The sequence below is a fragment of the Syzygium oleosum genome, unplaced genomic scaffold (genome assembly GCF_021117445.2).
Source record: "Syzygium oleosum isolate NSW1041296 unplaced genomic scaffold, Sole_v2.1 Sole_v2.01, whole genome shotgun sequence".
NCBI classification, from domain to species: domain Eukaryota; kingdom Viridiplantae; phylum Streptophyta; class Magnoliopsida; order Myrtales; family Myrtaceae; genus Syzygium; species Syzygium oleosum.
The window spans coordinates 34,870,326-34,891,226 of record NW_026607485.1 but is presented as its reverse complement, the minus strand read 5'-3'; the positions used below and the strand labels follow the sequence as shown (position 1 = coordinate 34,891,226).

General features: G+C 42.0%; 3 protein-coding genes across 4 annotated transcripts; 1 reads left to right on the top strand and 2 right to left on the bottom strand.

The window, feature by feature from the left end:
- Window positions 1-768: 768 nt before the first annotated feature.
- Window positions 769-2,882, bottom strand: LOC115679089 (uncharacterized). Its single transcript, XM_030602650.2, has 5 exons — window positions 2,764-2,882; window positions 2,368-2,637; window positions 2,024-2,260; window positions 1,742-1,906; window positions 769-1,309 (listed from the first exon to the last, which is right to left on the bottom strand). The coding sequence occupies exons 1-5, from the start codon at window positions 2,803-2,805 to the stop codon at window positions 1,001-1,003; spliced, it is 1,023 nt and encodes a 340-aa protein (XP_030458510.1). The 5' UTR covers window positions 2,806-2,882; the 3' UTR covers window positions 769-1,000.
- Window positions 2,883-10,481: 7,599 nt separating this feature from the next.
- Window positions 10,482-13,599, top strand: LOC115666526 (chloroplast stem-loop binding protein of 41 kDa a, chloroplastic). Its single transcript, XM_030588236.2, has 6 exons — window positions 10,482-10,985; window positions 11,223-11,344; window positions 11,756-11,858; window positions 11,947-12,085; window positions 12,710-12,987; window positions 13,213-13,599. The coding sequence occupies exons 1-6, from the start codon at window positions 10,572-10,574 to the stop codon at window positions 13,393-13,395; spliced, it is 1,239 nt and encodes a 412-aa protein (XP_030444096.2). The 5' UTR covers window positions 10,482-10,571; the 3' UTR covers window positions 13,396-13,599.
- Window positions 13,600-13,935: 336 nt separating this feature from the next.
- Window positions 13,936-17,271, bottom strand: LOC115666525 (RAN GTPase-activating protein 1). Of its 2 annotated transcripts, none has more exons than XM_030588235.2 (2): window positions 17,067-17,271; window positions 13,936-15,790 (listed from the first exon to the last, which is right to left on the bottom strand). In XM_030588235.2, exon 2 carries the CDS (start codon window positions 15,777-15,779, stop codon window positions 14,154-14,156), a length of 1,626 nt encoding a protein of 541 aa, XP_030444095.1. In that variant the 5' UTR covers window positions 15,780-15,790; window positions 17,067-17,271; the 3' UTR covers window positions 13,936-14,153. The 2 variants fall into 2 exon arrangements, with proteins under 2 accessions (XP_030444095.1, XP_056169814.1); XM_056313839.1 differs by lacking the exon at window positions 17,067-17,271 and adding an exon at window positions 16,717-17,027.
- Window positions 17,272-20,901: the final 3,630 nt, after the last annotated feature.

Genomic DNA, 20,901 nt, shown 5'->3' with positions numbered 1-20,901 from the left:
CCAATTGTTTCCTTTTTGAGAGTTATTGGAGAAATACCAAAATTGCTATGAGACTTTGTTGTATCCCAAAAGATTTTTACTAGTAAGTATTAGCAACGTTGTGGGGTAGATAATTCCTTAACAGAGAGTATTATCGCACCTCAAAGTCCGACTCAATTCCTCTTCCCGATGGCTTGATTTTTCCCCCAACACTAGATATGCACATTTCCTGCATTTGGATTAGTTGTCAAAGCTGGAGTCCAGAATGCAAGTGCTGATGTTTATCAATCAAAAGATGAAGCAAATGCGCATATGCTTCTTCACATTATGATTGCAGCACTTATAACAGCGTCTTGAATCACCAAAGCTTTGGCGGATATTTAAAAGGTTTTAACAGCGCACGTATCAGAAACAAAACCAACTAAAAAGAAAACAAGAGATGTCGACTAGAAACCAAGTCTGCTCTCATAGAGTTAGCATCTACTGAGAAAGTCAGGTGCTATATCAGTTAAACGATGCGGCAAAGGTCAGTCAGAGAGCTTACATGGAGGTAAGTCAGCTTGGCTCTCATGACTTAACAAATATCCGACTCGCTAACAGTTTGATATCCGGGAGATTCTCGGTCCATCTCCGCATCAAGTTCTACAGGATATAATGTATGGAGGGTACATATTGATGATGAGACACAAATGGCGAAACATTTCGCCTTTAAAATTTTCTGCTTGATTTGCTACGTTCTGTGGTAGTAGATATATCCACCGGCATTTGGATTGGGTGGCAAAACTAGAGTCCGGAATGCAACTGCTGATGTTGATCAATCAAAATATGAAGGATGGTGCATGCGTACACTTCTCGTTCAAGTTCATGAAGAACTTTATTGATATTGCCTAGTACAAAAGTCTGACTTTATCACTTGTGGAAAGGGCGATCCACCAAATTCCCAATTCGAAATCAAAATTAGGCAACAAAAACCATTGTTGCCGCACTTCTGGGACTTCCGATACAATGAACACTTCACTTCCTACAACTGTTCCTGTTGGAAACTCTCGTGGAGAGAAGAAGTGTTAAAACTGAAAACGTCGTTCCCGGGAGTTCCAGGAGTTCCATCATCGCCATCATCTGCCTCATCTTCGGCTATGGGAGGCGGCGGAGACGAGAAGTCTAAACACATGCCCTGCATGACTTGCTCATATGACTCCGAGAGGTCTTGCGAAGTGAGCTGGTGATATGCGACCAGCTGATTGAGGCACTGGTTTTCTCGAATCAGATTCGCGTTTTCGTTTGCCAATCTGGATTTCTCGGCCAGTAGGGTTTCCAGCTGAAGCCTCACCTGCCAAAAGCACAATTCGCCATGTTTAGCATATCAGCAATATCTGCGCTTGCAAATTCTGCTCTTTCTCAGCCTTTTCTTTTTCACCACTCAATGTCGATTGCAGCAACGAGTGCTTAAACTGGGAAGCAGCTCGGAGAATTGGTACATGGCATTTTCTAACTCAAACTCATGTTTATAGTTCTAGCCGGGTCGATTTCCTTTTCTTATGAGTGAAAAGAATCAGAACCGAGCAAGACCAAATCAAACTACATCTCTGTAATTCCCACTTCCATGAGCAGACGCATAATCTTTGGTTTTTGGTCCCAAGATAGAGAGACTCTAGTTGTGTTCAAGAGACTGATTGTGTGTGTTCAAAAACAACAGACAAGACCAAGCACTGTGAGACACTCGCATAATTCGAATTAAGATATGTAATGAAACCCCAAGTACCAGATCATCTTCCTCAGGCCTAATCCCCTTCGAAAATCCGTCTCTGAGCCTTCTGTTCTCCTCCTCAAGCAGAGCACATCGCTCTTGCATGAAGCACAGGTCCGACTTGATCGAGTTCAGTTCTCTCGCGAGCGAAGCTGCTTTTGTTGCCATAGACACCGCAAGCTGAAGAAAAAATCCCAAATCAACAAACAGCTTTAAGTCCAGCTCAAAGCGTACCAACAAATCAGATGGTTCAATTTAAGATAACGTAGGAGAGGGAAAAAATCGACATTTACCGACATTTTTGGCTTTCTTCAGCTTTGCGAGTTTTGGGCTTGGACCATTTTCTTCCTGCGAATCGCCTTCTTCGGAGCAATTGCTCGAATCGAACTTTCTTTTCTCTGCTTTCTTCCTTTCTTCTTCTTCTTCTTCGTCTCGGGAATGTCGTTTTATTTCTCTGCTGTCATCTGAACTCTTCTTCAGATTGCTATGGAAGATGGACGTCAGAGTAGGTGGCTTTGCCAGATCTCTAGCTCCCTGATATAAAACAGAGCAAAAGCAGAGGGAAGAATCAGCCGTGAAAGCCCCCAAAATTCACACAACCGCCATCGTCGAACGCTCTGAAAATGGTCCAAAAATTTCACCTGAAGGGCGTTGTCGATGTTGTCGGAGAGCTGAGACAGAGTGTGGGCGACGGAGTCGAACCCTCTGAGCAGGAGCAACGAGTCTTCCTTCATCCCCTTGCCCCGCCCCGTTTCCCCGGCGGCAGCCCCGCGGTCCCGATCCGCGAGGATGGCGTCGACCCGGCACCGCAGGCTGCTCCAGAAGCGCTTGTCCGAGGAAGGGCTGAACAGGGCGGAAGCGGAGAGGAGGGCAGTAGGAGGAGAAGAGCCGCCCGCGAAGCCCGCGCCCTCCTGCAAAATCAATCAAACCGACACGCCCGGTTCAGCGAAGAGCTCGTAACACGAGACGGGGGGGGGGGGGCGAATCCGCTTTGGGCAAAAGAAAAAATCACGACGAGAAGGACGAGGTGGAGATACGTTGATGCGGGGAGGTGGTGGCGAGTCCACTGAAGCAGCCATGGGAGCGTTAGAGAGACAGAGAGAGAGAGAGTAACGGCTAGTTTCAGCTTGCTTGACTTGAGAGAGAGAGAGAGAGATTGATGGAGAAGGTGGTTTTTAAATTGAGGCCGCGCCGATTTGGGTAACGTTCTGAAATCTGAAATTCCTAAAAAATAAAAAATTATGTTTTCTTTTTTCTCCTTTTATATTAAATTCATCTAACTAAAAGCCCCGTGAATTCCGACCAAAAAAGAAAAAAAGGCCCGTGAATTTGGTTATAAATCAGGCTTCAAAAAAAGAAAAAGAAATTGGTTATAAGAAAATTCGGTCCAAAGTCTCAAAAAGTCTCTGACCAAAAAAAAAAAAAGTCTCAAAAAGTCAAAAAGATGAATGAAGTAAAAGGTTCACTTGTGAGTGCGGCTATGGAGGGAGCCTCGTTGATCCAACGGGCTGCGATCTTCCCGTGTCATAGTTTCGTGGGTTTTTTTTTTTTTGGGTCGATGTCACGAAAATTTTCAAACTAATATATATATGCCACGTATATCCTAAAATAAATTTTCTTGTCATGAAAATTCTAAAATTGGTACATGCGTGCCGCAATTACCTCACTTTTGTCCGAGTACTCATGGTGGCACAGGTGCAATTGTTTTTTTGTCGAGGGCCCCCTCGCCGGATCCGGCGAGGCCCGCCGGACTCGCCTGCCCGCTGGAGGGGGGGCCCTCGCGGAAAGGAAAAAAAAAAAAAAAAAAGAAAAAGCAAAAAGACGAAAATGCCCATGGATTAAATACATTGGGGTAAATGTGTCACAAAAAGTAAAGTTCGGGGTTTTTGGTGTCACAAAAAAAAGTTGGGGTAAATGTGTCACGAGATGGCAAAGTTTGGGGTTTTTGGTGGTTTTCCCTAAAATTTAACTAACGTAGCGTAAATTTGTCACAGGTGTACCGGTTTGGGGTTTTTGGTGGTTAAAAAATTAGTTTATGATAAATTTTTCGTATATGTACCAATTTGAGGATTTTTTGGTGGTATTAATCCTTAATAATGCGGGTGTTCCCATCGAATTTGTTCAAATTAGAGTAATTTCTTGGGTAATGCGGATTCTGAAAACCTTTGATAGGGTGGAGAAAGAAAAGAATGGAGAGAAATTTTAAGATATGCTAAATTTTCCTTTCTCTTTACTCATACGAAATTTTCAAATTTTTTTCAACTTTCCACCCTCATTTGGTTCCCCCACTTTCTCTAGTTTCCCAAACAGAGGGAAAATGGAATTAGTGATTGTGGGCAAAGTTGAAGATATTTTCTATACAGATTTAGGTATAAGTCTAAACCGTAAATCCAACAATATACATTTAAATAAATTCGTCAAACACACACTCAATCTACGCTAACTTGAACCGACAGATTTAGGAATGACTAATGCTCGACTTACTAAAATAGTTGACAAAATCGGTTTACTAAGAGATGTGTCGGACTGCAGGTGACTCTTCAAACTAGTGGGACATGTTCAAGCACCAATAATAACTTATAACACATGACCTGATAAACCGATTTTTGTAAACAAAATTTAATATATGTAGCTTTTTCCTTGAGGAAATATCCCTATATATAAAATTGAGTTTTGACCCAAACTTAACTCGATCCGGACTCGATCTCGTAACTAAAGTGTGAACTTTTTTCTTACGATAGGCAGACTCGGAGTAACAAAATTAGGGCCAATGACAAGCCCCGGCATGACCCGCTCAAACCTAGGCGGGTCTACTTTGAATTTCTTAGTAAAACACGGAATTTACTGTTTTCGAAGAATTTTTTACCCCGTTTGGACAAAAGCGAGTGATGTAGTCTTGGAAAGACAAAACGAGAACGAGGCTAACATTGCCTTTTGGGCCAGGTTTTGCACCTCTCCCCAATGGCAAAACTTGGCTATTTTCACGTTACATCAATGAACCGTGCATTTTGTATTCATTCGACATTTTCGCACTTGGTTACAACAATACGTCGTACAAGCACAGAAGAAAAACAATAGACAAATCGCGGTATTCCTTGTATTTGCACTTTGTACGTCAAAACGGTACATCTGTATACCGACGAAGTGTCCAATGATAATTTTGTCATGCACTAGGAGGCCGGAGCTCCTCAGCCGGAGGTGGTTGTTCCGAGGGGTGTCGATGGGTCTGATCGGATCGGGTTTCCATGCTACCCGACCCGAAACCATAAAGAGATATGTGTTCTCTGAAAGTTTGGAGGAAGGGAAGAAGATTAGCAGAAGTTTCTCTTTGAGTAAATGAGACGAGGTGGGGGTGAATTGGCTCAATCGTTTGTGGACTAATGGTTTCATTTTGGACGGTGCAGTTATGATATTCTAAGAAAGGCAGACATTCGCATTCTATGAGCTATGGTAAAGATCGAGTTCAAGGCCATCTACGAGCTTTGCTCGATCTGTATGTTCGCGCCAGTCTACTTTAAAAAAAAGGTCAGTAGAACACGGGCTTATTGTTTTCAAAGATTTCGACACCACTCGAATAAAGTGTGTATGTAAAAAGATAAAACTATCGGTCCAATCGTTGAGGATACTAAAGTCTCCGAACTCTGTTTAGTCAAATGTCTAATGTCGTCTCCTATATTTTATGTGGGTTCCATTTTGTCCTCTAACTTTTGTAGAATTGTCCAAACTAATCTTTACGAGAAGAACATCGACGCCAACAATTGTCATACAATGCAATAATTGGGTGGTCATGGCCAATTGGTCATGAAGGTAGCTACAACAGCTAGTCAAAGTTGTCAACACAAGGATTTGAATTTGGTCTTGCGAGCCTCTCTTTCTTCATTTTCTTTTTCTCATTGTTTCCTCCTCTTCTTTTGATGCGGTGCGTGAAGCACAATGTTTAGATTTGTCACTATCGCACAACGTTTAAACCTGTCACTCAGATGGTTTTTCCTGCGCAAGTAATCAGGTACCGAAAAACTTGATTGCACAAATCGAAAGGGTGAGAACCGTTGATTGCTTGAACAAAATCGATGAATTGACATTACTAAAATAGAAAAAAATTAGAGGGCTTGAATTAGACGTCGCTCTTTTCGAAAATGGAAAAGCCTACAATTTCCTCAATTTTATGTTATACATAGATAAGGAAAAAAGAAGAAGAAAAGAGTATGACATTCTTTTGTGGGTTAATACTACAAAAAAGCCTAAACTGATACATCTGTGATAAATTTACTCTAAACTAATTATTTGACAACCAAAAACCCCAAATTGGTATACCTGTGATAAATTTACCCTATGTTAGTTTTCGTTAAATTTTACTATCAAATTGCTTTGTCAAATGACATGTGACAGTTGACACATGAACCACTTTTGGATTTTATCCTTCGTTGTCACAGGTGTACCAGTTTAGGATTTTTTGTGATATTAATCCAATTTAACGGAAACTAACGGAGGGTAAATTTATTAGAAACGTACCAGTTTAGGGTTTTTGGTAATCAATAAATTAGTATGGAGTAAATTTATCACATATGTACTAGTTTGAAAATTTTCGTGATATTAACCCTTGTTTGCTGGATTTAATGAAGTCGTTCAATGGGCCTAATTGCCCCAGCTTGAACTGCTCAAGTTTGCCCATGCTCTTTTTTTATTTATTTAAAATTCAATTTTTTTTCTAAACCACAGACAAGCTTGGACAATTATCTTTTCAGATATTACTCTCACATTGATCGATTCTATTTTAACACATTTGATATCATTGCACGTATAATCTTAGTGCAGTGCTGTTTGACAGCTTTTGAATATAAAAAACACAATGCATCTCATCTGTGCTGTCATTCTTATTAGAACTTCCTTTAAGCATATCTAGTCTCGAGGATTGTTCAAGATCTATTTTCCAATGATCAAGAAATAAAGCGCGGTTGATTCAATGGAAAAACTGCAGAGATCTCTTGATGAAGATGGTTGATTTGATTTGCATTGAGAAGGCAACGCGTAATGTTAAGACGTTGCAGCTATCTCGAACGGTATATGGACAGACAAAGTTATCCAAATACTCGTAGTGGCACAAGTGGGATTTTTACTTTAGGGATAAGTATACTGGAAGTCCTAAAATTTATCGCGAAGGTGCAATTGAATACTAAACTTTCAAAAAGTGCAATCGAGTCATACCGTTAATTTTGTCCAACCGGGCTTACAAAAAATATTGACGTGACATTTTTTTTACTTTCTCTCTCCTACATGGCATCTTTATTATTTTATTTTTCAAATTTTACTTAAATTAGATTAAATCAATTAAAAAGGATAAAAAAAATTAAAAACCAAGTACCAAAAAAAAACGGAGGAACAAGCCCTTACCGGTGGCCACTGCCGCATATAGCCCGAAAGGGCCAATGGAGGTCACCTAAGCCTTGCCAGAGCCCGGCAACCCTTGCCGGCCCCAGGCGAGTCCTCGGCAACCCTTAGCGAGACCTCACCTTGGGTTGGGCGAGCATCGCCCATCCCAAGCGAGGTCTTGCCGGCCCCTGCAAGGGCCTTGCTACCCTCGCTTAAATCTAGGGCGAGAATCGCGCCCTCCTTTAGATCTGGACCGCCAAGCCCTCGTCCCTCCTTTAGATCTGGACCGTCAGGCCCTCGTCCGAGGCTGTCGAAGCGTCGCTCGAGGCCGGCGAGGCCCAAGCAACCTCCACCGGCACTTTCCGGCGATGGGTGGTGGCGTTAGTAGGAGAGGACCTCAATTTGTCTTTTTTTAGCTATTTTTTTTAACATTTAGTTTTTTTTGTTTTTTAATCTAATTTAGTTTATATTTATTTTTAATTTTAAAATATTTTCTAATGTGGCGCTTGATGAGCACCACAACGTCACCACTGGTCCTAAGAAAATAATAATAAAAATGTCACGTTAGCATTTTCCGTTAGCCTAGTTGGACGGAATTGACGAAAAGATTTAATTGAATTAACTTAACGAGTTTTAGGATTCAAATACATTTTCGTGATAAGTTTTAGGACTTTCAGTACATTTATCCCTTTATTTTACCACATAATTTAATAATAGATACAGAGGGTCAAAGCTTCTAACACGGTTTTTTGACTGATCCCATTAAATTGCCTAAATTGGAGTGAACTTTTATTCGAGAAGGTAATTCAAGAACCTTTTGATAGGGTGCGGAAAGAAAAGAAAATGGGGAAAAAATTTCGAGAATCTATAAGTCATATTCAATAAAAGGGAGTAGGAGTTAGAGTTTGTGTCATATTGTGATTGACCCTTTAAACAAATGAGTCATGTTTAACAATTTATGACAACCTAATACATTACTTATTAAATCATTATGTAAACAGACATTAATAAATGTACCATTTTCCTTTAGGAAATATCTCTATATGGGCCCAAAGCGAATGAAGTTAACAGAAGGACTTTATTACACTAATTTAACAAGTTTTATGACTCAATTACACATTCGCAACAAATTTTTCGGACTTTTAGTGCACTTATCTCTCTAATTATTTTTTGGGTCGAAACTTATCCATATAATTAAAGGGCTTGAGTAAGATTTTGACTCCGTATGAACAAAGTGAGTAATGTGGTTTTCAAAAGAGAAAATGAGAATGAGGCTAATTGGAACAAAGTTTCTCTTGAGTAAATGAGATGGGATGAGGTGAATTGTCCAGATTGTTTGTGGACTAGTGGTTTCATTTTGGAATAAAGTGTGTTGCATTGTGCTCGAAAGATAAAAGCTGCAATTGTTGATGATACCAAGATCACCGAATTTTCTTTTCTCGAATATCTAATGTCGTCTTTATACTTTACACGAGTTCCATTGTGTCCTCAAATTATTCTAAACTTTTAAATTTGTCACTCAACAGTTTTTTCTGCTGCGCAAGTTATCAAGCGACCGAGAAATTTGATTGCACCGACCGAGAAATTTGATTGCACAAACTGAGCGGTTTAGAAGTGTCGATTGCAAAAGACAAAAATGAGGAATAAACTTACTAAAATACGATGAATGAGAGGACCTGAATTTTCTTCTTTCGGTCGAGTAGAGCACTGAATTGGATGAAATGCATAACTTTTTTTCCTTTTTTGGGCAAATATCTTAGCCTTTGCCCATGCTCTTTTAGTAGAAAATCCAATTTTTCTTTTCTTTTTATAAATCACAGACAAGCTTGGAGAATGATTTTTAGACATAATTCTGTCAAAATATTATTTTTTTAAAACGTAAAATGCATTTTATTCGCGTCGTCATCATCGGAACTTCCTTCGACCATATCTGATATCAAGAATCGGTTAAAAAATACAAGCCTATTCAATCATCGCGGGTTCAAATGGTTGCACTAACTCAATCTCTTGAGGACACTTGCGTATTTAGTAATTAGCAGCCGCCACATGCGCGACTGCATGAAATGTGGCGATCCTCACTTTCGGTGCAGGATTAGCTAATTACTACCCGACATCGAATACCTCAAAAATATACACACACACACATATAAGTTGCCAAAATGCTGAAAGCTTGATGGAGCTAAAAGCTAGCTCACACATTTCTATGTGATTTTCAAACGGCCCAATTCTCTAAAAAACCCCCAACTTTAGCCTTTGTCCCAATTATATTCCAAACTTTTTTTTGTCTCATAAAAAACCCCAAACTTTTACTTTTGTCCCAAATCTACCCCGTTTACTATTCATCCAATTTTTTAATATTATTTTTTATTTTTTTGAATTTTTTTCTTTTTTTTTGTTTCACCATCAACCTCCGGCCGATCGCCGGTCCGGCCGACCGGCCGAGGCGAGGGACCGACGAGGCCGCCTCTGGCAGGATGGCGAGGCCGACCTCGGCCCGCCGGCTTAGCCGGCACGAGGTCGGCCTCGCCCGGCAACGAGGCCGAGCCTCGCCCGGATCTGGTGAGGCTCGGCCCCGCCGGCAGCTGGCGAGGTCGGCCTTGCCCAGCAACGGCGAGGTTCAGCCTCGGTCGGCCTCGCCCAGCAACGGCGAGGTTCAGCCTCGGCCGACCTCGCTAGGTGCCAATGGGGGCCGATGGCGAGGTCGGCCTCGGCTGCTGGCCGGGCGAGCCGAGCCTCGCCATTGCACGGCGGGCCGACCCTCACCAGATTTGGCGAGGCTCGACCCGCCGGCCGCCGGCGAGGTCGGCCCCCGCCGGCAATCGGCGAGGTCTCGCCTCGCCCGGAACGGCGAGGTTCGGCCTCGGCCGACCTTGCCCGACAATGGCGAGGCCGACCTCGCCAGTGCCGGCTGACGGCCGAGCCTCGCCGGATCTGGGCGAGGCTCGGCCCGCCGGCCGTCGGCATGAGGTCGGCCTCGCCTAGCAACGGCGAGGCCGAGCCTCGCCCGGCGGGCGGGGCCGACCTCGCCGGCCCTCGCCTTTGGCCGGTCGCCGGATCGGCGACCAGCCGGAGGTTGAAGGTGAAAAAAAAAAGAAAATAAAAAAATTCGAAAAAATAATATTAAAAAATTGGATGAATAGTAAATGGGGTAGATTTGGGACAAAAGTAAAAGTTTGGGGTTTTTTATGAGACAAAAAAAAGTTTGGGATATATTTGGGACAAAGGCTAAAGTTGGGGGTTTTTTAGGGAATTGGGCCTTTTCAAACTCAAAAAAACAAAAAACAGAAAAGAAAGAGAGAGAGAGAGAGAGATGGGGACAAACCGTATTAACTGAACCGGACAGGGAGTTAGTTAAGTTAGGTTCCGGTCCGGTTCGCCAACCGAATCATTCCTCCTATCCAGAACAAACAGAAACCGCTGGCTCTGAATTCTCCGGAGCAGAGAGAGCGAGAAGCAGGAGGAAGAATCATCATCAATGGCTGCTGCTGCTGCTCTCGCTTCCTCATCCTCGTCTCTCCTCTTGTCCTCTCCACCTTCTCTCTCCTCCTCCTCTCCTCATCCTCCTCCTCCGCGCCTCTTCTCTCTCCCACGCTCCTCTCCTTCTCTCTCCTTCTCCATCTCCATCTCCACCTCCTCCTCCCCTTCTTTCCTCCTCAAGCCTCGCTCCACTCCCCACTCTGCCTCCTCCTCCTCCTTCTCTGTAAATAATGCCGCTGCCGCCACCGAGAAGAAGAAGGTGCTCATCGTCAACGCCAACAGCGGCGGGCATGCCGTCATCGGCTTCTACTTGGCCAAGGAGCTCCTCGCCTCCGGCCACTCCGTCACCGTCCTCACCGTCGGCGAGGAGGGCTCCGACAAGATGAAGAAGCCCCCTTTCACCCGATTCTCGGTCTGGTTCAATTTTCGCAAATTTCGACGCTTTCTTCAATGCCCACTCACTGTCGGGGTCACTTGGTATTTTAGCAATAGCCGGCACTTAGTGCTAGCAATAGCGTTGCACTGCTCCTGCATAACTTTGTGCCAATGTGTGTTGTGCTGCAGTGTCTGTGCTTGCGGGACTTCGTAATGAGTTGTGATCTTTTGGATATTCTTGATTGGGTTTAATCATTCATATGTTGAATCGCAGGAAATTGTGAGTGGAGGGGGGAAAACGGTGTGGGGAGACCCAGGGGATGTGGGGAAAGTGGTGGGAGGAGAAGCATTTGATGTAGTTCTTGACAATAATGGCAAGGACTTGGATGCTGTCAGGTCTGTTCTTGTTATGGTTATGATCTTTCTCTTTTGTAGTTTTCTTTGACATCGAATTAGCGATGTCGAGTGGCTAGATGCCTGACTACTAACTAGTCTTCACCAATCATCACTTACTCATTTATCTCGAACATTGATCAAATAAGTGAAAATGGATGATTGAGAATGACTGATACTTTGAAAATTGCTCGCACACGCTTGTCATGCTTCGTTTCCCTTCTTACTTATCACAATATCTTTGATGAAGTTCGATGCTTTGAATGCTGGAATTTCGGTCTACTGCATTGCTCTGCAAGCATTTGAAAAAGAAGTCGAAGAGGGATACGATATCGCTATAGGCAGACGCTCTTGCACACTCTATAGGACCCAAAGCGGTATTTTCTAAACAGCTCTTCTCGTGTGCTCATATAGGCCGGTAGCAGATTGGGCGAAGAGCATCGGAGTGAAACAATTCCTATTCATCAGCAGCGCTGGAATCTATAAGCCGACTGATGAACCGCCTCATGTTGAAGGGGTATGTTTAAACTTGGGGATGAGGGCATAGATTCACACATGAGACATAGGATATCCCACTGAACTGATTAAAACTGAACCTATTACAGGATGTTGTGAAAGCTGATGCCGGTCATGTTGGAGTAGAGAAGTACATTTCAGAGATTTTCGATAACTGGGCATCATTCCGTCCACAGTACATGACTGGATCAGGCAACAACAAAGATTGCGAGGAGTGGTTCTTCGATCGTAAGCATCTCAAAGTCTTTGTTCAGAAATTTATAAATGACGACATTTCTGTCATATTTGGCCTAAAAAGGAGTTGTATCCATGTACGAAGCATCCAGCAGAATTATTCAGAGACACTTTTTTTAACCACCCCCGCCCTGGTTTCTGTCGTATACTTGATAAAAATACCTTTGTGATATATCTATAATCTAGATGAAGCTAAAACAATTCTCTCTGGTGTTTGACAAACATGAACGTGCCGGGTCTTCAAAAAGACCATGCCTAGACTCACCAATTAGCTCTTCTAGGGGATGGAAATGTAGATTTTGACAGCAAAAGAGTAGAGTCCTGTCACTTAACGGTTCATCCTAGCATCTCGTTTGTCCAGTGCTCATTTTGGTTAGACTATTTTCACGTCCAAACGTCATTAAGACTGGCTAAATTTTGTTAAGACCAATCCTGTTCCAAAAGCTAGCTGTACTCATAGGTTTCAAACACGCGCAGATGAAATCAGAGGCAATGCCGACACAAGTAACCACCTTTTTTTTGGTTGTGCTCGTATACTACGTATTTAGTGAGTGGCGATTCTGCATTGCAGCAAGTGAAATTTATGTCAAGAATCTAACTTTCATGGTGGTAAAACAGGAATTGTCCGAGACAGGCCCGTACCGATCCCCGGTTCAGGGATGCAGCTGACTAACATTTCCCATGTTAGGGATCTCTCATCTATGCTCACTCTAGCCGTTGAGAACCCAACTGCTGCATCTGGAAACATCTTCAACTGTGTCAGCGACCGAGCTGTTACATTGGACGGAATGGCAAGGCTGTGTGCTAAGGCTGCTGGCCGAGAAGTCAAAATCGTGCACTACGATCCCAAGACAATTGGAGCAGATGCCAAGAAAGCCTTCCCCTTCCGTAACATGGTATGTTGCAATAATTATCAGAGTAGCCCCCTTTATGCGATGATAGGAATGTGTGCAATGAATTTTTGGTACGAATTAATTAGCATGTAGTGAGAGAGACCTCGTCCAGTGACGAATATACTTCACATGAAATTGTTTACAGCCTGACAATGTCGCCAGTTCGGAATCGCAGCCTGTTTGTGTCCTTGATTGTGTAATTATCTGACATTGTCTCTCGTTGTGCAGCACTTCTATGCAGAACCAAGAGCAGCGAAAGAGATTCTGGGGTGGAAAGGTACCACAAACCTTCCTGAAGATTTGAGGGAACGGTTTGAGGAGTATGTGAAGATCGGGAGAGACAAGAAGCCAATGGACTTTCCGATAGATGATAAGATACTCGAGTCTCTTAAAGTTCCAGTAGCTGTGTAAAAAGGATGCGTCTCGCGAAATTTTCGCCCTAGATGTCGTATCAATTTGCAGAAAGTACCCCTTTTCGGCTTCGACCACACCTTGTAATTCTTGTATTGGCTTATTGAAGACGTGTGTCACTTGTTAAGGTCGAACTCTGACTTCTTAAAATAGCGCAAGACTCCAAGTGAGAACTAAAAGAACATAGACACTTTATGGTTCGCACTTATTTCTTGCCTAAGGTTCCTGCATGTACACTCTCACAGGTGATAAGACGCTAGTATTTATGCAAATATTATCCCATCCAAATCAACTTCCTAGATTTTTAACATGAAACTACGGTCAATTAGATTTGCACATATAAAGGAATCTACACAGAGAAATGCACATGGATATCCAGTCAATTTAAGCTGCCACAGTTCGACAAAATGATAAAAAGCTGCCACAGTGCCAGTACCACTATCTTTTCTAACTGTCGACCATTTTCACCATAGAGAAATGCACGAGGATATACAAGACTTCAAAACATGCTTGAAAAGTTTCCCGAGTGACCTTATCAAATACCCTTCAGATGCAACTTTGCTATGATGATCTGCTAAACTTGGCAGCAAGAAAAATGATCATCTTACATGTCTCTTAACTTCACATGAAATGACTGACTTGACAAGAATATCGCCTAACTAACCTACAAACAAGCAACTAGACATTGCAAATAGAGCTGAACCAGTTTAAAAATTACTAGGAACTCTCTCACTGGAGCAATCAGAGAATCAACAAAACTATTCCTCATGCTTTATTTCCAGATCCTTGAGCTTGGCCTCCAATTCATCCTCATTACCAGCACCTTCCTCATCAGCCTCCTCATCAAGATCTTCCCCTTCAGGGTCATTCTCATCAAGTGGACCAAGCATATTAGGAGAGCTTTTAAATATATCCTTTACCTCATCAAGCCCTTCTTCAGAAATGAAATTAGAATTTATATTCAGCATTTTAAATCCAGGTTTCTGCACAACAGCCTGGGCTAGGACTCTTGCTCCGACCCTTCTAATTGCATTTGTGCTGAAATCAACTTCAACCAACTGTCCATGGCCCTCTTCCAAAGCCTTACCGATCAATATTGCACCTTCATCCTTCAATTCATTCTCGGACAGATTTAACTTGGTCAAAAACTGCTTTGCTGCAATACAGGCTGCTAAAGTGGCACCAGCTTTTGCAGTAATGTCATTCCCTGCCATTTCCAAAACTTCAAGGGAAGGTGCAGATTCCTTGAGAGCGTGGGCAAGAGCTTCTGTGCCATCATCCTCCAAGTTTAGATAACTAAAATATACCTCTGTTAGGTCAGCAAATGAAGGGATAGCCTTGCTCAAAGCAACTCCAGCTTCAACACCAAACATGTTATCCCGAAGATCAAGCTTCTTGATCCGGGAACACGTGCTAAGTGCCTCACACAGAGAAACTCCACCATCTGAGCCTATCCTTGTAGAAGAACATCGAAAGTCCTCCAAGGCAGGGGAATGCTTCACAATCTCAGAAATGGCAAGTGCTCCCTCATCTCCAGTCATGTTATTATGGAAGTGAAGGATCCTAAGCTTCTCAGTAGAAGGAAGTAACTCACAAACTGCCAAAGCAGCTTCCTCAGAGATACCGTCATTCATCAAATAAAGTTCCTCAAGATTATTTTGAGATTTTAAAAGTGCTCCAAATGCCCTGACGCCCTTTTCTCCCAATGCATTGTTGGATAGGTCCAGACACCTCAATTTGCAACCTTCAAGGGCTGACGAAAAAATATTCATCACTTCAAGAGCTTCTGCTTCCGGTCTTCCTGCAACAAAATCTGATAGATCAACTTCTGTCAATTTATCCTTGACAGACAGTAAAAAAGGCTCGGCAACTCGGGCAGCATCTAAGCCAAAGCTTCTGTTGCTGAAACATACTTTCTTGTAGGAGTTCCCTGGTGCCTTCAATGGCTTAAGAAGCTCCTCAGCTTCTTCCGCATCAATAAAGGCCCGTCGACCACCAGAGATGTCAAAGACAGTTTCACTTGCAGCAATAGCTTTTTCTGGTAAAATGGCCTCGCCATCAACCTTTGTCCTAGGGCCTCTCTTAATGACTTCCAGCATAAGTTTACTTGATTGTGTAGCATAAACTTGTACTGCAGAACTCCCATCACCATCTGGCTCCTTCTCATAGTGTTGATTGGCGATAGCAAATGCACTCTCTTCAATGCGCTTGGAATCCTCCTCGGCCTCTTCCTTACTAAGAAGGCCATACTTTCTAGACAATACAGATGGGGCTGTTAGATTTTTTGTCATACGCTCCATGAGCATAATCCTGGTACTTTGGCTAGGCGGCCAGAGTTTTATCGAGAGTGGTCGACGCTGGAAACTCTGTGTGGTCAAATCCATCCTAAGGAAACCTGCACATTGAGTCACAACATTACTACAATTATGCAAATCTAAGCTTTTCAAGCCAGATGCCATGGAAGAAGATCAACCTGATCTGTTTTACCGGATTTATATGGATCAAAGATTGAAATGACTGTAGATGTCATGATTCTATTATTCTTACCAATTCAAATACAGGCAATTCGACTCAATTGACAATTTCTAATATCATTCAGCAAAACTTTTAGTGCATATAAGTGAAGAAATAGTTAAATTTTGCGGTGTACGCAAATGTTCTCAGATGCCCATGTGCAGTTATCCTTGGAAATTCTCAAACTAACCAGAGGAGTCTCTTGTTGACTAGGCCTACAGCCACCTAACCAAATGAGAATAGCATATCCTGGCTCTCTAAGATGCTAAAGATCATAATCCAATTATTCATTAGTCGAAAAGCAAACAACCCTGACCAGATATCAAGAGCAACATGTCAAATTATTTCCAATGTTAATCCCTTTAGCTACATGAATGGACTCTTCTCAAGAAACCAACTTGGCCAAGAATAGGATCAAGTAGTTTATATTATGAGATATCCTTTATAGATCTTACAGATTCCTAAAGGCCCATTCAATTGATAAATGATTTCCTCTACTCCGCCCGAGGCGAACCAATCCCAATAACACAGGTGGGCAAAAGGCATCTCTTTACAAAAAGCATACACATTACTTTCAAGTATTTGGAAACCAAAGTTACTCTTCCCCGAGCCAAGTAAAATCCAATAGCAAACAACCCCTGCCATACATTCACGCGGAAATGTTCATAATCTTGAAAAACTGCATGTTCCAGTTTCTTTACTAGAAAAGACTGTACAAATGCAATGAGTAGTTCTGAAATTAGAAGACAAAAGCTAACAATAGAAGACTCAACACTCATAGAGCAAACAAATAGAAGGAAAATTCACCTAATTTGCCGGTACACGGGGGACATAGACCAAGTAACCTCTAGAACCCCCCCAAAAAAAACCCTTTTGCCCAAATACCACAAGAACTTCGCACCAGTACCGTAAACGCATCAATGACAACATCAATAGCACCCCCATAATCACGCCACAACGAAAACTCTACTTGAAAAGAAAAAAAAACAAGGTTTATTTGCTCATTCCACTAGCAAACCAGTACCGGAAGCAACCCAGTTGCAAACAACCGACAGATCCGACAAGAACAGCCATGATAACCGCCCCCCAAAGAAAAAGAAAACGAGGAAATGTAAACCCTAAGACCGAGAAAGAGAGAGACAGAGAGAGAGAGAGACCTTGTTGTGTAAAGAACCAAGGCAATTCCAAGGGTTGGTCGGATTCGAAAGAGAGGGGACGCCCCTGCGCTCGGAATGGTGGGTTTTGGGAGAGGGAAATGGAGGGAAGTCAAGAAAGTGGGGGAAGAAGCCAAGCCATTGATTTGCGCTTCATGCCCCTTTCAACTTCAAAAAATTGAAAGATTGGGAGCGAAGCTGCGTGCGTTGTCCGTTTCCTCGAAACAGTAACGAAAGCATTGTCAATGGGCTCTCTCCTGGGCTGGAGCTCGGCCCTTCTACTTTGCTTTTCACCTATGATGAGGCTGCCCTAGCTTGGGCAAGGGTCGGCCTCGTCAGATCTGGTGACGGAAGAAGAGGCTAAGGGCCCGTTTGGTAACGTGCCAAATAGTGAAAATTTCTGTTCTTTTGTTCCCAAAAATAGTTTGGGAACAATCGTTATAGAACTTTTTGTTCCTCGGCACATTTTTTCAAAAATTTGTGCCGAGAACGATTTTGGAAGAGAAACAAGAAGTAAAAGTTCCTTCTTGTTTCTAAGGCACAATTTTGAGAATCGGTTTTTTTCTTCTTTTTTTTTTTTTTCATTTCTTATTTTGTGTGTTGTTCCACTGGTTTGGCCGGCCGCCATCGCCGGGCCGGCTGACGTCACAGCCAGTCGGGCCGAGCCCGAGGGCGTCACGGCCTCGCCGTAGCCGGCTGAGAGAGAGGGTCGCCTTCGCGAGGGCGAGGGGCGGACCCTCTCGCCGCGGCGGCGCGATCGGCGAGGCCGTCGCCGCGATCGCCGAAGCGGCTCGCCGCGCCAGGAGCTGCGGCCCGTTAATTTTTGGGTGATTAGGTCCGCCTCGCTCGCGCGAGGCGACTGTCCGGCGGCGGCGAGTCGTGCGTGCGCGGATCGCGCGACGATGCAAGAAGAAATAAAAGAAAAAATTTAAACAATTCAAAATTTATTAAAATATTATTTACGTTTGTTAGTACAAAATTCTTCTTTCTATTGTTTTTGGACATTTATCAACGCCAAATACTGAAATTGTTTCAGATAAAAAAAATCATTTTGTTCAAATACCGAAATGTATTCATCGAAAAAAGTAGCTTAACTTATTTGATTAATTAGATAGAACAATTTTGAGGCACAATTTGTCAAAATTGTTCTTTCGAAAAAAAGTATTCGATTTTTTAATCAATTTTTTTTCTTCATTTTCTTGGTTTTTAATGTAGCTTCTAATGTCCGACCCAAGGACCGCCCTCACCGGATCTGACGAGAATAAAATAATAAAATAAAAAATATTTTACCGGCTATGGCTGGCGACCAGGCTATGGCAAAAAAAAAGAATAAAATATATTTTTAATAAAAAAATATTATTAATAAAAAAAATATTTTACCTGTCATGGCCGGTGACCAGGCCATGGCAAAAAAAAAATATATATTTTTAATAAAAAATATTATTAATAAAAAATATTTTACGCCATGGCACACAGGCCATGGCAAAAAAAAAAAAATGTATATTTTTAATAAAAATATTTTAATAAAAATATTATTAATAAAAAAATATTTTACAGGCCATGTCCAGCGATCAGGCCATGGCCAAAAAAAAGAAAAATATATATTTTTAATAAAAATATTTTAATAAAAAAAATATTTTACCAGCCATTACCGGCGACCAGGCCATGGCAAAAAAAAATAAAAATATATATTTTTAATAAAAATATTTTAATAAAAAATATTATTAATAAAAAAAAATATTTTACCGGCCATGGCCGGCGACCAGGCCATGGCCCAAAAAAATAAAAATGTATATTTTTAATAAAAATATTTTAATAAAAAATATTATTAATAAAAAAAATATTTTACCGGCCATGGCCGGCAACCAGGCCATGGCCAAAAAAATAAAAATATATATTTTTAATAAAACTATTATTAATAAAAAAAATATTTTACCGGTCATGGCCGGTGACCAGGCCATGGCAAAAAAAAAGAAAAAATACTTTTAATAAAAATATTATTAATAAAAAAATATTTTACCGGCAATGGCCGGCGAGCAAGCCATGGCCAAGAAGAAGGAAAAGAAAAAAAGAAAAGAAAAAAAAGAAAGAAATATTAAAATATTTAAAAATATTATTAATAAAAAGAAATTTTGTGGCGTTACCAAACGCATTTCTGTTCTTTTTCTATTCCAAGGATGGAATTTTGGGCCGTTAACAAACGCCTTAAAATGCTCAGAATCAATTCCGGACACAGAATAAAAAAGAATCATTTCTGAGCAGAATCTGTTCCCGGGCACAGAATCGTTGTCATGCGCAGCCTAAACCTCGCCGGAGCTCGCCCTAGCGCCGCTCATGGCCTGTGGCCCATGGTTAGGGTCCATGGCCAGCGACTGGCCATCAGCACCAGCAAAAAGAAAAAGGAAAAATATAGAAAAAAAAATATAAAAGTTATTTAAAAAAATCTAACAAAATTATTAAAATATTTATTAAAAATGTTCACGTCAGCACCGGCTATCGGCCATGTCACGTAAGATGGCCGGTGTCAACATCACCGATTTCCAGCCTAAATTGGCCATATGGATTGAATTGGTATCAATGTGAAAAGGTTTAGGACTAGATTGGTCAAATTGAAAAGTTTATGATTGAAATGATGCTTAGGTTTAGAATTTTTTTGATACTTTTCCCAGTACCATGAGATAAGAGGTAACGAGATGCATTTGTTATCGGCAATTCAACATCCACCGTATACCGTCGCCGTGGTCGCAAATGGCCCTCAACGTCGGGCCCGCTATTTTTTTGTGGTTCGAAGTAGATCATCTGAGCGCTGGAGACCCGGGATGAGATATCCGAGCCCTTATAGAACCTAACTCGGGCATATGCGATTCGAGGCGGGATAACAAACACGAGATGGAATAAATTATAATCGATCTTAATGCAAAGGATAGGATGAATTATATCCTATCTATTATTATAGGTCATCATCCTTGCTACCAAAACGAGGTCGTAGACAGTGTTTCTAAATGGAAAAAAAAAAAACGTTACGTAAATAGGAAGGAAAAATGGGCATCTGTGATGGGGAAGCGGAATGAGTGAAAAGCTAAAATGTCAAAATCTGTTTGTAAAAAACGTATATTCATCTAACCTCATTTTGCACTTATATCAATTGGGAAAATTGTCCAAAAAATCCTAAACCTATTGCACTTTTACCAATTCAGTCCTAAACTTTTTAAGTTTGCCAATTAAGTCATAAACCTTTACACTTCTTGCCAATTGAGTCCATCCGGTCAATTTTGACCAGAAATCGCTGACGTGAACGCCGGCCGGCCACATGGTGTCGGCGTGGACATTTTTAAACAATATTTTAATAATTTTTTTGAATTTTGTATGGTTTTTTTCTTTCTTTTTTTTTTTTTTCCTTTTCTCTGTTTTTTATGGGTGTTTTGGAGTTGGCCGGCGAGGGTGGCCAGCCAACCGTCGCCAGCTTTGGGCGATGGCCGCAACGCCCTCGCCGGCCAAAGCGAGGGCGCGCGAGCCCTCGCCCAGATCCGACGAGGGCCGCAATGCCCTCTCCAGATCTGGCTAGGCGAGGGCCGGCAGCCCTCGCCGAATCTGGGCGAGGGCTCGCGTGCCCTCGCTTTGGCCGGCGAGGGTGTCACAGCCCTCGCCCAAAGCCTGTGAGGGTCAACCGGCCACCCTCGTTGGCCAACTCTAAAACCCAAAAAAATAAAATAGAGAAAAGGAAAAAAAGAAGAAGAAAAAAACCATAAAAATTGAAAATAGTATTTAAATATTATTTAAAAATATCCACGTCAGCACCACATGGTCGCCCGACGTCCACGTCAGCAATTTCTGGCCA